The 17,593-nt window shown below is 38.1% G+C and overlaps 1 protein-coding gene across 1 annotated transcript in view; it reads right to left on the bottom strand.

Moving 5' to 3' along the window:
- Window positions 1-17,593, bottom strand: part of LOC103378049 (roundabout homolog 1) — a 222,460-nt gene that overhangs the window by 137,485 nt on the left and 67,382 nt on the right. The window contains exon 5 of the mRNA XM_008309098.3: window positions 2,464-2,553. Within this exon, the coding sequence (XP_008307320.1) occupies window positions 2,464-2,553 (90 nt within the window). The remainder of the gene's footprint in view (window positions 1-2,463; window positions 2,554-17,593) is intronic.

Raw genomic sequence — 17,593 nt, 5'->3', positions numbered from 1 at the left:
CTGCATGGCTTTTATTGGCTCCAGTGTCCTCATTGGACTCATTGGTAGAATGGATAGAAAACAAATGGTAATAGGAAGAGAAATACATTTGTGGTTGGATTTAAAGTGAGACATAATGTTGATAACTATTTCCAAGTTCCTTAAAGAAACAGGAAGATAGAGCCACTAAATAATCTGCAGATATCTCTCTCACTAAGAATAAGTGACTGTACCAGAACTGTTGAATTAATTGTGTGGGATGTGGGACTGAAGGAGGGTTTAAAAAAAAAAAGGAAAAAAGAATGTGCATTACATTTTCACGTCAAACTGGCAGCTCTCAGGACTATAACTGTCCTTTATAAAACAAGTCATGTTCGCTGAAAATTGAGTTTTTGGCAGCTGTCCCCTTCATTGTATCAGCAGAAAAGTGAGGTAAAAGAGCTGTTCTAAGTCACTGACTGGCCCAGATTTATCATCCTTATATTCAGAGCACAGGGAGGACTGAATAGCCAGAATAGAGATAAAATTCAAGAACTGAGTTTATCTTTTGAGATAAACCCGATTATAACATAAACGTCAAGATTTAAGGGCCTGTTGGTGTGAATCATTTTTGCTGGCCAATGTTTAACATTTTCAATGCAGACCGGAGGCGGACTCATGCTCTATCAAGTGGAGCGCACATTTGTTGTATGAGCTAGGAAAGCATGAAAGTGTGACAAAGGTAAAATAATAAATCTATTAAATTTAAATACAATTGAATATATATGTACATATATGTACACATATATATTTATATATTGTACATGATCGGAAAACTAATGAGTAAGAGAAAAAGAATTACTGCAACTTTCTGTTGTTCAGGAACGTTGCTGACCTCATATGCAGTAGTTTAAATTTTCAGATGTTCAGTAGCATTTTTTTTTATTATTCAAACACCACAGCAACATGCTTCGACATTGTTCATACAAAGCACAGTGTGATGTAAATTACAACAACATTGTTATCATCTTTGTTTTAAAAAAAGTCTACAGCTGCCAAACTACCACCCACGGTAATGGCACAACAGCGTTTGGCGGTTGATGCTGAGCCCTTTGCTCTGCCAAAGCTGTGTGAGGTCCAGTAAATCACCTGAGGAAGAAGGTCGTCCTGCTGCTACAACAAACTGAGAGCAGTTTTCTCTTCCTCACCCCAGGGAACGGGCCAATGAAAAAAAAAAAGACTCATGCGTCATCAGTAATTTTCTCCAGACTTGATATTTTTGTGTGCTCTTCAGTCTCTCAGGTGAAGACTTCTTTCTGCCACTATTTTCCCCTGGGGTTCTTTTGTCTGAGTCAACTGATGCATTTAAAGGCTTTCTTTGTGCCTTCTTTCTCCACAGTGCAATCGTACAGCACCGGCAGCACAGAAACACATCTGGAAACTTCAGTCCAATAGGGAATGTTGTTCATTCCTTTCAGTGTGGGTTTAGTTTTTAGTTTTTAGTTTATGAAATCATAACAAAATCAGAAATGATGTAGCTGTAATTCTGCACTTGATTTTAATGACTTATTTGTAACAATATCTTACTTTCAAATAAGTCTGAAAGGAACAACTTAATCATTGTTATTGTTTCCTTCTTTGACTGTAAATATTTCTGGACATTGCTACTAACTTAGCTATTGTTGGCAGCACAAATAGTGGAGTAGAGGGTTTTGAGTAGAATCATATTCAACCCAACTCTCAGCAATAATGAAAAAGAGATTTGGAAAAACTCTGACCTGAACCATTTTGAAGGATAATAACTGTCTACATAGGGTTTAATACAAAACTGAAGATTTGTATTGAATGGGAAACTAAAAATTAAAACAAACATTGACTTGAATAGTGTGCTCACTCCATGGCTGTTGGTTTGTTTTGAGTCCAGACGTTTGGGACATTAGGTCGACCACTGGTTTTTAGTGCCTCCTTCTTCTGCTGTCTTCTACAAATGTTCTAATGGCTTTTCTCTCTTTTGCCTAGCAAATCCATCCCAACATCATTTCCCCCACATTTTGCAAACTTGCATTTGTGACTGAATTGCTCATCATTTCTTTCTCAGTCAATCACAACAAAAATCTCATCATCATCAAACATTTCCAGCTTTTTCCAACTTTTGCACAGTTCCCCCATTCAACCATAAATTTTAGCAAGTCTCTACTACCGTTTTGTTAACCTAGCCAAACACTCGCTCCTATATCAGCCATGACACTTGTCTCCACCCACTTTATCCTGCCTGCATCCTCTTCCCTAGTTCTTCAGCATTAGTATTCTGGAAGGTAACCAGTGTTAGGCTGAAGAAATCTTGTTGGTTAATGGCCCCTAACTCAGAGTTACAGCAGTAAGGTATCAAAACACGTATCAAATTACCCGCACATGCATCACTTGACACATTAGAGAACAAATATCTGTATAAAGTCATAAATGTGTAAATATTTAGCAGTGGAAAACCAGCAGCAGTAGCAGTACCTGTATAGCCCAAAGAGTTGTCATCCTCATGTTCATTGGCAGGAGGCGGCGTTGTCCCGTCGCTGACCCCTTCCCGAGCGACTCCGATCTCTGTCAACAATAACATCACAGGCACTGAGAACCTAGATGTATTTTTGCCATGTTGCCCACCCTTTGTCCAGTCCTCCAGCCCCCCACATCCTCGGAGCAAATAGACAGCAAAAAGACAACAAAGTGCCAGGTTCCATCCTGGTGAACTCCGTCTGCTGCTGAAGACTTCAAAAATCCACATTTCACGGCAGCAGCATCCACAATCTCAGTACTTGCTGATACTTTTGTCTGTGACGAATACAATTATTTTTTCAAAGTCGTTCACAGTCAGGGTGGAGATCCACCTAAATGTTGAATCCGTCTTCAGTTTATGGCCTCAGCAGGAGGTCGTCCTTGTTGTTCTATGTTCAGAACGAAAGCGACTGTGTACAACAGAGTCTTTTTTACCCTTTTAATGGCCATAAGTGGATGCACCCTAAAGGAAGCACATGGGCAGGGCAGAGGAGAAAGGTCTGGGGCATGATTGACAACGTCACTCTTCATGCACACACACACAGTTTGGATGCAAATACTCTGATGCACCATTAATTGCTAATCAGCTCCTTTTGATTCCAGGCCCGTCTTTGTTACTGTGTCTTCTTTACGGTGTCAGTTTGAGTGTGCGAGGGGGGTGTGAGGGCGGGACAGATGGGGAGGGAGGTCAAGAAAAGAGTCCAAAAGGGGTGGGGTACTCAGAGATTATGGGGGAACCAAGTGGCCAACTGTGCCCCGTGATGGCTCGGTGTGAAATAAATCAGACTCGGCCATGCCCATTCTCTTTGTAAGCCGCTGACAGGGGGTTAATACGAGAAGGGTGTTTGGGGTGGGCTAGTAAGAGGAATCCTAATTAAAGTGCATCCAAGTCCTTTAACCAAAGACGAGACGGTCTGTCGGAAGTATCTGTTTCCTAAATGAGATCTGGCAATCACTTCTGATAAACAGCAGACGGGCTGACAGAATTATTAATTCTACTTTGGATCAACGGAGTGCAAAGAAGAGGACGGCCTGCATTTCATTTGCTCCGCCCACCATTGCAAAATCAAGAGCGTAAGTCAAACTGCACTTTCCAGATGGATCAAAATCCATAAAAAACAACCACCTTTCTGGACACATTAATAACAGTAAACACAAAACGACAGTGAAATGCAGTAATCATGTTCCCCTGCAGCTCCCGCGATGTCGCAATTAGTGTGACAGTGAAGGGTCTCACACTGAGCCAAACCTATTATCTGGCACTTATCTGTCCGTCTGGTTGTCCAAACAGATGCGCCCGATGAAAAACACTACAGGAGAGCAGGGCTTCAGTGTCACACCAAAAAAAAAACATGTGGTTTGCACATGAATGAGAGACAGTGATAAACACAGAAAATGTAAAAAATGACATTAAAAACAGAGGCTGACATTAGCTGCTTGACTCCAGCATGATGTCCCTTTCAAATGTGATACATTCAAGCTGTTAATAATAGTGGAAGGGAACGCTAAAGCACCAGCTTCCTGTGATTAAAGAGTAGTTTGGCACCAACAGCAAAGAGACAAAAAAAAAAAATTAAAATACTATTGCCAGGAAAAGAGAGTAATTGAAAGGTTAGTCTAGACTTGAGCCAACACTACTTCAGTTCATTACTAGAAACCTCTTCAAGATCCATTTTCCAATTTTTTGAGTTTTGATCAATGTTTTTCAATGTTTTTTAATTGGTCTGATAAATATTTTTTATTCACTGTAAGAAATCTGTTTGACAATGTCAGTGGTGGAGAGATCGATATAAAACTATTCCATCAGCCGATGGCTAAAAAACTAACAAAAGTAAATTCCTGCGAACATATCAGTGTTGTGTTCACCTAAACAGGCCCAGGTTACACACTGAATAATTAAATTATCAGTAAAGTGAAACTAGAATTGGCTATTTGTGACATTTGTTTTTGATGGAGTACTGTGTGATTTTCTGAATGTAAAACACAAGCCGTGGCTCAAAAAAAGGCTGGAAACCACTGTTATGCAGATCAATATAATCATGAAGCCATTTGGGTTTTCAACAATCTATATATTGTAAAGTTGTACACTCAACAATTACAGACTGCAGGTTTTGAATAATCCAAACAGCAGCATGAGTTTGAAAAGAGATAAAAATACTTAATCAAAAGTAAAAGTGAAAAAAGCTGAAAGATGAACCGCAGGGTTATATATCATAAGATTACAGGAGAAAACCAGACACTAAACATTGACATTCTGGATTGATTTTCCTTTTTTGGTGTAGGCATTTCCTGTATTTGACCTGGAAAAAAATAGATAAAATACTTAGTAAACCTAAACTCTGCAATTTGTGTTTGTCTGATTTCAGTAATCTGGATAAGAAGATACTCTTTCATCATGACCTTGCAATGAAGATTGAATTTACAAAAACAGTTTTAGAAATTCAATTTTATATACATATATATTTATTTTTTTATTTATTTTTTTGGTAAATTGTACCGTCTGATCAGGTCATTAGTCAGTATTAGTGACCATTTCCAAGTCCATTAACAGGTGGTGTAACCCTCCTCCCCCTGGGGCATCAAAATATGCCCCGACTGAACTGTTAACAAAGCCCCTCTCTCCCTTGTTGACTAATTAGCGAGACACGTGTGAATAACTCTCTGTTTAGGAAAAGACACAAAGAAAGGTTCTCCCCTCTAGGCTGGTTGTTCCTCTTGGATAACAAAAGAAGTCTTAGTTCTACATAACAATAACAAGAGTCCGGCTTTCCAGATCATACGGCTTTCCAGATCATACGGCTTTCCAGATCATACGGGTCTGTTTTCTTAAATTTACTAAGACAGTAAGTTGTTTTTGACATAATTTGGATGTTGACACATTTTTTGGCTATAAAAATAACAAACATTATAAAATATTATGTCTGTTTTCTTAAATTTACTAAGACAGAGAAAGTTGGTTTTGACATCATTTGGATGTTGACACACAAAATATTACAGAATAAAGAAAATATTTCAGGTTATTTTATCAATTCAACTCTTGAAAGAAAATGTTTTACTGACAAAAAATGCGCTGTTTGGCAATAAAGAGTTGTAAATGAATACAACTAGCCAAGTGGTACCACATACCAGAATACCAGAGCAGAATGCGTTAGAAGTTGGCCAAAATTCTCAAATGTCTTAAATCATTGTTAGCCACAGAAAGGGTCGCGACCCTCATGTGGGTCGCAAGAGGTGTTTTTGGGTCGTCTCGCTTTATGTTTCCCAGGAGTTTACGAATAAAGTCTATTGACCTGGGTTGCGAAGGTTTGTGACTTTTAAAATATGGGTCAGCAGAAACAAGCTTGAAAAACGCTGTCTTAAATAACAGGTTTTAATGAGCTAAATGTGACAGTAAACTAGAATGTCACAATATGGACAAAAATAGCTATTTTTAAAAGATAGTGTAAACAAAAATGTAATAAGCAATTAGACAAATAAAAAAAAAACGACTTAACAATAGTAATTTACACTTGGGTTTAAACTTTCCTACAAATCAGACTAAAACCAGAGAATGATAGACACTAACCAACTAACTAACCAAAAGCAAATTTGAATTTTTTAAAATTTCTAATTCTTTTTTTTTTTTTGTTAGTTTCGTTTCATTTAATGTATTTTTTTGTTCTCTTCCTGTGAGCTCATTTGACACGAGACTGTTTTCAACACTTTACTTCCAGTAACTACTGTGTACATGGAGAAACTCGAACTTTTGCTGCTGCAGAAACTCATGTCTCACGGTTGGCCTTGAAGTAAAGGCCGTTTATTGTGTCAAAAGCCGGGACACTCTTGTCAGACTCGAGTCGGGCGGTTTGCTTTTGTCTCTCTGATATCTTGTCAACTATTGGCAGCAGCATTCCAGCCATGGCAGCTCGTATTATTGATGGATGAGCTGTAAATGATTAGTGTGAGACGTGTGACTTTGGGCCCTGTTAAAAGGACTGACTTATCGCTGGAGGACACGTTTCTTCACACAGAGGGATCAGAGCGGCGGCAGCAGCGTTTTTCTGTAGCACAACCTTAGGTAATTAACGTGATTAAATTGTTTTCTTAGAAAATGTGTTTTTCTCTGACGTCGGTGTAATTTTATCTGATAATAGACAAAGTATGGACAGAGCGCGGAGTAAATGTGTGTCAATAGGATTCCACTTCTTCTTATCTGTCGGGTTCATTTTTTAACATTTAAATGAGGACCTTATCTGTGTTACTTTAGCCCTAATTCGGTTTTTCCTTAGCCTTATTAAATCAAGACAAAGCCAAACTAATAGTACAATAGGGCTTTTACTGCTCAGCCAGTCACTCTCATCTATTTCCACAGCACCATGACACTAATTTTCATTTTGGTAAGACTTTGTTTAAATTTATGCATGACTAATGGAGTTTTAATTAGGCACTGAGATAATACATGGGTCTGCAGTAAAAACACGCTGCAAGGTAGACAAAGAAAGGAACAAAGTCACCCTCGGAAAAGAGGAATTACGACCTCTGGAAAGAACGAAACTGTCGCCTGACACCTCAAAGGAGTGACTTCGATCAGTGGAGTAGTCAGTGTTGGACTGCCATGACAATGTTAATATTTTTGTTTATAATTTTATTTATATTTTAAATATATATTAATTAGCACATACAATGTAACACAAAAGGAGAATGGGACAAAAGATAACGTACAATGTGAGATTAAATGTACCTGGAGACAACGTGTGTGTAAATATATTTCCATAATATGTAGTAGTGAACTGATTGAATCATATTGTGATTTAATCAGTACTCCAACAAACAATGTTTATATAATTTATGTCCATTTTCCAAGAGTAAACTGAGAGTGAGGGTGAACTGGTCGACTGTTCAGAGTGAAGCCTGTCTGTACCTGATGTTTGCTAGGATTAGAAGATGACTGAATGTATCATAATGAGCCTGTTGTATTAGCTATCGCTTCACATGTAGAAAACACTGGCGTATACCACCAACACTTGCAGTATGATTGGATTATTTGTTTAAAATGAATGGGAAGTGTTGATAGTTACCGTCCTGCCCTTCCCCAGAAAACGCTTTGGTTGTTTTCAAAACCGACTACGAGCAAATACATGCACGTCAGTCCTTAAAGCCTGAATCCGACTGATTGTGGTTAAACAAAAGTAAAAATGTCAGCAGAGAAATATGTGCCAACTAAACTTACTGATGGATTTGTTTGGAGGGCATCAGCAACCAACCACAAAAAAGAAAACACCAAGGTGCTTCCAGGACAAGTAGCATTGATTGGTCGATTGAACATTACATGGTTACATGACTGCGCTTCTGTGCAGTTACTGCACCAGGCAGCCTGAGAACGACACGTCCTCCTGCGGCTACGGCAGCTGAACCCGCACGAACACTGGTAATATGTTGATATAAGGATTAAGGTGGCAGCCAACTAACTTGCAGTAGAACAACTTTCTTTGGATCTTTGGATCATGTGACACATGACGGTGTCTGGACCTGTCTAAACTAACTGGCATGATTGGGAACAACAAAGCAGTCCATGATGGAAAAGAAAGCACAACGATCAACAAGATCCTGTGGACAAGACAATAACAAGCAGGTTACAAAAAGTTCCCGCTCAGGTTAATGAAACTAGTTTGTCAATATGTGAGAGAATATTACATCTCTACAAATATACAGTATCAAATATACTTGGGTCTGACAAAAAAAAAAAAAAAGCAGACTACAATAAGTTGTCTAAATTCCTTCAAAGTTTTCAAAGTTGATCCACAAACAGCTACAAGTTAAAGAAAGAAAAAAAAAACACCCCCTAAAAGTTCAACTAGAAGCTGCTAAGAGTTTAAGAAATAGAAAATAACCAAAGAGAAAGCTACAAATTAGCACATAAATGATATAAAGATGTTGAACGATTGCCCTGAACTGATCAAAAAATACATTCATAATAACATTCAGCAGAGAGGAGTGAACTGGAGCCAACATGTAGACTGCCAGAAGCCCAGGTGTCCATACGGTATGACACACACAGAGGGAGGGGAGGGAGAGAGAGACTGGACTGAATATAAAATGGACAAGAAATTAGGAAATTATATGAAAGAGAGAGAGAGAGAGGTAGCCAATGAAAGAGAGGTGTGACGGAGAGACTTCAGAGACTCTGAGGACTGAAGGTGCTCCACACAGGGTGAAGAGCCTCTGAATACCTGTTATGCGTCAGTCTGCTCTCACAACTGTGACTCATAAGCTGCCTGTCAACAATGAACCACCACAGACAACAGACACTGACCTTCTATGACTGTCAACTGAAAACTGAATGTTTTTCCACACAAGGCTGTGATCTGACTGAGTCATAAGGTTCTGTGTTCTAGTTCTGATATTCTCTTCTGTGCTGAATAGAGTTTTGAAAGAAATTAATCACCAAACCACTGATCGCTTAAATGAAAAGATACCTGAATAAAGGTATTTAGGTGGAACTTACTGTGGTGAAGAAGTTCAGATGGAAGTGAAGGACAATACTGAGAGCTTATTTCAAAGCGTTGCCTCATTATGATCCTGCCCTTTGATGTGTATGACATAAGCTTTCACATATATATATAAATGGAAAATAAGGAGGCCTTGAACTAAGTTGCACCCTATTCTGTCCAACACTCAATGAATAAATGAATGTGATTATTTTTAACCTTGACTCAGATTACATTTTTTTACCCAAGTCTGAGTCTAAAACTTATTTTGAGACACGTCAGCTTTAATACTTTTAAAAAGTACCAACAATAACACGAGGAATAGAAATTTCTCATTATAAGACTGTAAGAGATAAAAGTTATCAAAAATGAAAATAAGGTCACTTTTAGCTCACATTCGTGGCTATTATATTCAGGATGTTCATGTGGAAATTGCAGGCAAAAAAATGTAAAAATTAGGTTGGAAAAAGCAAAAATGAAAAATGTCACAGATTTCAGCAATCATACTGAGAAAACAATTTGATTTTTGTTAGTAGACAGAGAAAATAAATGGGTGAAAACAAGCAAAGAAATGTTACAGTGCACCAAAAGTCTTGATGAAAATATGGGTTAAGGGCAAAGGTCAAATTTCGTTGTATGCAATAAATCAGTTTCACTTCACTCTCACTAATCAGTATGGATTTCACTGATTGGAAAACACCGTATAGATATTTGTTGCGTCACACGCTGCTTTACCTCTTGATTTGTTACCTCTGTCTTTGCTGCTTGGCAAATGTTTCTGGGCTGTTTGGGCCATGAACAAAAGCCAAGGGAAATTCTGGAAAGTTCTAACTAGAGTTATTGAGTGATTAAAAAGACACTTAACTTTGACAGTCCTTAATTTATTGACACATATGACGAACTATAACTGTATGAACCGAAATGTATTTTGTTGAAATGTGATAACACGCTCTTTGAACAGTGTTGTTTCTTTACCCAGAAATGAAGTCATGGTAAAACACTGCATCTGCTTGAGCAGCTAAATATATCAGGAGGTAGTATTTATTACTTTGTTATTATTACAATTATTTTAGACTGATTTATATGTTCTTGCTAGTTTTGATATATAGCCGCTGTAACACAATGGTGTTTTCTGATAACAACGAACAAAAACAGCGTTTTAAAGAATTAAATAAAATCCTGACCCGGTCGAAATAAATCTATTACACTACCTAAAGTCTACTTGTAGAATTTTCTAACTTTTCAATGGAACAAGAGTTTCCATGCAACTAGTACTGGATTCAATGGAACAAGAGTTTCCATGCAACGAGTACTGGAGAATATTAAGTGTGTATATATATATATATCCACCGGTAAATATTCAAGTATTTAACCAATAATAATAATAATAATAATAATAGTAGTAATATTAATAATAGTAGTAGTAGTAGTAACATATAGCCCTTTAACAATGACTAACAATGTTTCTTTTATTATGGTCAACTAAACCACTTAAAAGTTCATGCCCAGACACGGCCATCTGGTTTCTGACCATGGTATTGTTAATGAATCACCAAATACAGCCTATAGTAACGTAGTAGTTCGTGACCCAGTTACCAACTTATAGGGCAAATGGTATTCAGGGCAGGTTTTAAAACAACAGAGGACATTTAGGTCTCAGCTGGAGCGAATCATACATTTTCCTGTTATGTTTCTGTGTCCTTAAATATATGTCTCAGTATGAAGAAAGACGCTAGCACCTCTGTGTCTGCACTGGATGTGATGTAGAGAACCTGGCAGAGACACTTGCTTGGAAGTATATGTGTGGCGTTCCCCAGGGAAGTATTGTCTTCTGTGAAGTATCTTTTGTCTTCTACCTGCTGACTACTCAGGATCCGACTCTGCTAATATGACTCTCCCTCTTCTACTGTGCCAGAGGTATGAATTTGTGAGCACAACTTAAAAATAATGCCTTTTGGGATTTCAGGGTCTCCATAGAAAACCTGAGTAATTACAGCACCTGGCAACCGCAATTTTTATTTTTTTAAATGTTCTGAAAGCACGTACTGCAGCCAATGTACTTCTCCCTAAACACTCAAAACTACTGCATGTTTAAATGAACCAGGTTATATCTGTACATTTGCATAAAGATGTAAAGTATGTATTTTGTAAAGTGTAATAATATGAATGGCAACAAAATAAAAAATAAAAATCTCAGTCCCTATCTCAGCCCTTCTCCCCCACACACCGCCTCTCCCCCTCCACCACAGACTGCTGCTTGTCAGTGAGAACCATGCGTACGTTGATTCACTGGAGCACATTCCAACTATTCTCAGTGCAATGACAGAGTGCAGATAAACCAACGTATGCTCTCAGTTTGTCTACTGCTGATTAGAGGAGATGAAAATAAGGTCCAGAGTAGATGTGTGGTGAAAACAAGGCCGGCTCGTGTCCTCTTTCTCAGCAGCGCTCTTGAAAGGAGAGAGCTAACAACTTTAGCAGACGGCCAGATCGATACTGGCAGCTTAGGTAGCACTGTCTGCGCCAAGATCTTAGCAACACATGTCTACAGATTGGCAATGTAGCCGATGAGATGTGAGATGTAATTATTCAGACACAAAGCCCGAGTCTGCAGTCGCACACAGCAGCCACTGCTCCAGTTTTTAAGAGGTGATGTATACAGAAATGTCTTAAGAAAAAAAATCATAAGCAGTCCCACACCTACTTTTCCTTCACACAGGAAGTGTTTATCTGCAGCAACAGGGTGGGACTTTAATGGATGGAAATATTAACTGGTGGAAAAAAAGACCCATTAGTCATCAGTGAAGCAACTGAATGATTCAACCCTGCAGTGAAAACACAGAGAAGAAAATGAATGAAGGACTGGTGGACATGATAGCAGCATTAGCTAGAAGAGATTATAGCTTATAGTTACACACATCTCTGTGTAAGAACTGCCTTGTGTAGCGGAACAAAATTTGAAGAATAAAGATAAATATATTAAATATAAATATATTAAAATCAAAATAAAACATATTGATGATATTGACAATTTAGGCCGTACATGAAGCTACATCGTAACATTGTTAGGGTTGTACAATCACAAAGATTATACACAGTCGTTTGCTTGGAAGAGTCTATCTTTAGGATGTTGACATACAACTTGTACTTCTGGATAACATCGAGAGATTGAGAAATTCAAACCGCATTCATAGCACCATCTACAGGCCAAAGCATGTGCTGTGTTTATACTCCTAGCACATATTGGTTCTTTAAAATGCATTTTACTATTTGTTGGATAAAGTGTCAGTAACCCTGTTTCACGGCTCGTTTGTGGCTTTTGTGAAGTGTCGTGTCAAAAACCCTTCACGGAGTTGAGCAAAGTTTATGATATAATGTTTTGGTAAGGAAATCCCAGGGAATAGTGTTTTAAACATGCAGTCACTCACTGGAATGGAACGCAAGAAGATTCATTGGCAAGTCAGCGAAGATTAGACCCATTCATGGTGTAGCTTATATTATTTAAAAAATGCTTTTGGCATTGTCAGGACAGATATATAGTGCTTAAGTAAAAAACAGATTATGTGTGAATTGCACTGAAATGAAAACCAGTTGGTTGCAAATCTCAGAAAAAGAGATAAAGCTCAGGATAAAGGAAATGTAGTCAGTATTTTCTTGAGGCAAGTTTTAAATCACAGACCTCAGGAATACAGGTTGGATAAAGATTTATAATGTGAGAACTGTCGGTCTATTTACTTTGACAGGTTTTACCCCATGGACCAAAGAGAAACACTGTAAAACAGTCAAGCCTATAGGTTTTTCTGAGAAAGTCTTTCCAACCAACCAGCATTAGAGAATTAAAATTTTTAAAAAAATCACCATTCCTAAAAACGCATGAGTTCTGACAATAAGTCTTTAATCTATGAGGCAATACTTTTCCATTCAGTCCCGCCAACTGTCATCTAATTAAATCAGAGCTTGTTTCCACCTGATACATTGCCAGGGGCTGCTCAGATGAAGCCATAATTATAGTTCTTATATCATTATACAGTAATTCATAATATTACATACACAGATGACTCAACTCTCGGCAGCAGAACGGCCTTCAGTCAGAGCGACACATGCAATTAATGTTCCAAAAGTATATAGAGTATATCTCTCAACATGTTTATTAAGTGGCATTAGACATCTCAATGATTTTGGTGATCATCTCACATAGAGTGATGGGAATCTGCAGAGACCGTGTGAGTCAGACTGTGTATAAGTCATTTCCAAGTGAACAGTAAAGTAATAAACACCACCTCTGCCAAGTGAGGTGTTAAAGAATGGGCTTATAGAAGCAGCTGAAACTATAGTCTGGTCATAGTTACAGTAAATACCAAGCCTATTAGTGTTTCCCAACTGTTTTTGAGCCACAGCACATATAGATTATCAGGAAAACATTCTCACAAAAGTATGTAATGAAAATGTAATGAAATATAATAATATTATAGTTAATAATTACTAAAAATGCACTCCTGTTTAGTTGAGGCCAATGCTAATACACTGGCAGGTATTAAAGAAAGTTTAGCCATCTGCTGCCACCTAGCAAAGAATATTTAATTGTTCTGTCTGTCACACATTGATTAACAAAAAAAATGCAATAAATAAATAATACATTTTTGAACCAATTAATTGAAATGTGCTAATTTTCCACGGCACAACTAATGATCTCTTATGGTGCAGTGGTTGGGAATCGCTGAACTATTTCATTGTGGTGGTTGTTGCCTAATGGAAACAATATTTAGCTTTTTACTGTAGGATGGCAGGTTCAAATCCCCCCCAGCCAGTTGTGGTGTGTTTGACCAAGCACAGGGTCGTCGCAACAACACATATCTGCAACAAGCAGCGACTTCATCGCTGTGTCTGATCCCATTTACTTTTCACTTTTTTGAGATTCTGTTATAATGTTTCATAAACATCTCCGTTTCAGAAATTTGAATTTGTTCTTTTTCTTGTGTGAGGCTCTAAAGGGTTATTATCTGAAAACACATTTATAACCAAGCTGCTAGTATCAAGTTTTTTCTACCAGAGTAGGATTTTTTATTTTATTTTACAAGTGGTAGTGTTTCATGTCACATAAGAATGCCAAGGCAATGGGGTCCAAAGTTTATAAGAAGTAGATCATAAATCCAGAGGAGTAAAAAGACCAACAAAGGACACAGTGAAGTCCTCCGACCCCTGCAGAGACTTGAAACAGCCCTCATTATGTCAGACCTTCACTCAAAATCAGAAATATTTATTGGTGACAGGTGACATTTCGATCTGCTGCGGATACCATTCCCCATGTTGCTCTGTTAAGCTTTAATGCATAAAAGTTAAGTGCATTTTTACTACACAGATACCGGCCACGCGGGCCATGAAAGGTGAGAAAGTAGAAAATGGCTGTACGAAACACCACGTCTATAACGTGAACGTTCGTGCTTTACTGCAGTGAAGCCAGTCTCCTGTAAATCACAGGAGACGTCAACAAACTTTGTTACATTCATGCATGTGTTCTAGAGAGGTTACGGAGGGGGAGAAACAAATACCGTGGTTTCACACATCTGGTGCTAATATGTCCGACGGTGCCTTCATGTGGTGCGGGTCTATTTCAGTGCTGTTTTGCTGAGCTTATCCTGCAACAGTGCTGCCTTCCTGCTGCTCTGCAGAGGTCAGGAAGAAGTAAACGGATACAGTACTAGAGTATCAAATCATCGATGTACCCACTGTCTTTTCTCAAGATGAACACTCAGAGTTCATTTTGAACCAAAACTTTGAACTATTACATATTTGTATGGAACACATCGAACTTAGCTTGTCGATATGAGGCTCATCTGGGAAAAATTATAGACTAATATTATATTAAAATCGCCAATATCTGTGTAAAGATTTTGCAAGAAGGAACCATCCAACCAGTCCAACTGACACTTATATCCAATTTGTATCTACCGAGTCCAAATAAACTTATCTAATGTTCATAAGAACCTACTTTCAGGTTTTTCAGCTTCCATTGATAAGTTATGAGTGATGACCTAATGTACTGGAACGCTGCACAGTCATAAATATAATATGATGTCATCTTCCTTTTCTGTTTCTCCTTTTTTGTCTTTCATAACTTATTTTTCCAGCACATGAGGACAGTAACCTGTACTGTACTAACCCTCAGATTTGACATTACACTTAACTCACTTCTTGTGTCTGTGTGAAATGATAATGAAACACAGGACACAGTCATGATGATGAGTCTTTGTGGACACCAGTGTCCTGGCTGTGTAGTCGCCCTAATTCCCAGACTTAGAAACCAGAAGACAGATGTCTGATGACCACAGCTGTGTCTTCTCCAAAGCACTGAAAATGTCACCGGTGACTTGGATGACTAACTTACTAACTAACTAACTAACCTGCGGCTGCAGCATTACTGCATGGGGACTGGAACTGAACAAAAACAGTTTAATTCAATACTGTCAGATGAAGCAATTTTTTCCCCATCCAGAAATGTGGCAAATAACTGAAGGCAGTGGTGATAACAGTCAGTTAGTCAGTAAAGGCAACACTGAGTCATCGTTTCCAATGATATCACCTTGTTTCCTGTCCTCACTAAACTGCCCCGCTTGAGTTTTCAGACAACAATTAAGCAGAAAGTGTTTTCCAATTTTTTTTTTTTTTACTGTGCGTCTATATGGGATTTGTTGTTTCTGAAACAAAAATATACCAGTTGTCAATGCAACGGAAAGATGAATTAAACACACCATATTTAGATGCATGTAGACCAGGGGTGCTCAATAAGTGGATCGGGGTCTACTTGTAGATCACAGATGAGTTAGAATTCAAATAAAAAAATATATATAAATATAATTCTGTAGTTTGTAGTAGTGACCATATATGTGAGTATTGAATTATATAAAGCCAGAGCTTTATATGGGATTTGTTGTTTCTGAAACAAAAATATACCAGTTGTCAATGCAACAGAAAGATGAATTAAACACATCACCATATTTAGATGCATGTAGCCTGGTCTTTTAAGTATATAGATTAAAAAATTATTAAAAATAAAACGAATTTCTATATACAAATAAGCCAAGATTGTAAAAAATATATTATGTTCATGGAATCATAATGTCTATTTGGTAAGATTGAAGGTTTAAAAAAAACAGTTTTGGTTGAACTATATACAGTATCTCTGTCCTGTCTGTTACCAAGCAGGAATTCCCCCGTTGCATATAACTGGGCGCAGAAACAGCTATTTTTGCTTGTGCCCCTCATTAACTTCCACTTATATGACTCTCAGCCATGAGTCCTCTGGTCAATAGCGTGACCGAAACTCATCAGAGACAGGCAAAAACAACAGCGTCTTGTGCGTAAAGATGTTCCCGCCCTGGAGGTGTGAGGCCTCCTGTATAATTACCACCTCATCAGTGAAGTAAAGAGAAAACAGAGGCCCCTGCAGATTTGGGTCTGGGATGGTAAACAGCTTTGGACGTTCTTTGCTGTGGTTGGACTGGAGGCTTTACTGCTGCTGCTGTTGTCAACCAGACTGACTGCCAGCGTTTTAGTGTACTGCATGTCTGTGAGCCCTGCAGCAGGAACTACATCAGGACGTCATCAGAAAGAAATTCAATTAAGAAAGCTGAGAGATAATACATTCAAGCAAAGACCTTCTGGAAAATGTGAATTTTGTTGTTGTTGTTGTAATATTGTTTTACTGACGAAAGAATGCATCCTGGAGAGCAGCATGTGGTTTTGTGGTGTGATAACGAAATAAAAAGTTTTGATTTGAAATCCTGATTCAAGCGACATCACTTTTTCAAGTATAAAGATGAAACTAGTTTTATACAACATGCTCTATCTTTAAAAGTACTCAGAGTTCCAGCGTGACACAGCCTTACAGCTAAAAGACATAATAAAATGTTTTTTATTTAAATTCAAACTGTCACTTCACTCGATTCTGATCCAAATGTGGAAACTTTTCTCACCATAGAATTTTGACTGGAGAAACAATGGTGTGAACTAAAGGACCATAAAGCATCAGGGAGTGGTACCATTGCTTTTTAACCTCCAAAGACTTTCTTCAGTATTTCCTGTCTACTGGACCCGCCTCAGCAAAAACGATCTCCAACTGCTTTCCTCTGGTCCCGGTCTGTCAGAGCTCTGTTTTATCAACCAGGTCTAATCAACGTTTCCACCTGTGTCTACTGGCTTCTTCTGACATAAATGTCAACATAAAAATTTCTTGGCCTTGTCTTTCCTACATTTTTTGTTCCTTGGGATTGTCGTCATGTCCACAGAATTGTCATGCGGACTTCTTCTGACGAGGCTTCCTTAAACTGTTGATGGTTAAATTTCTCCAGTTTTGTGGTATTTCCTTACTAGTTTACCTTCACCATTTTCCCAGTAAACTGATTTTAATGACTTTTGCCGTTCGCCTGCCAAAATTCTTGATGACCACCAGTATACCAAGCCAAGGTAATCCCAGCTGGCTGGTAACCCTTAGAGATTGATAGTATAACTTAGTATTGTACGGTGGCCCAGAACAGACATAGTAACACCGTAGTACTGCCTGTCATCTTTTAGTAAAATTGCACACAGTATAATGTAACGCGATGAGAGAGGATTTGGATAAA

This window comes from Cynoglossus semilaevis, chromosome 4 (assembly GCF_000523025.1).
Source record: "Cynoglossus semilaevis isolate Cse_v1.0 chromosome 4, Cse_v1.0, whole genome shotgun sequence".
NCBI lineage: Eukaryota > Metazoa > Chordata > Actinopteri > Pleuronectiformes > Cynoglossidae > Cynoglossus > Cynoglossus semilaevis.
Note: the sequence above shows the minus strand (reverse complement) of the source record. Positions and strands in the feature narration are given on the sequence as shown.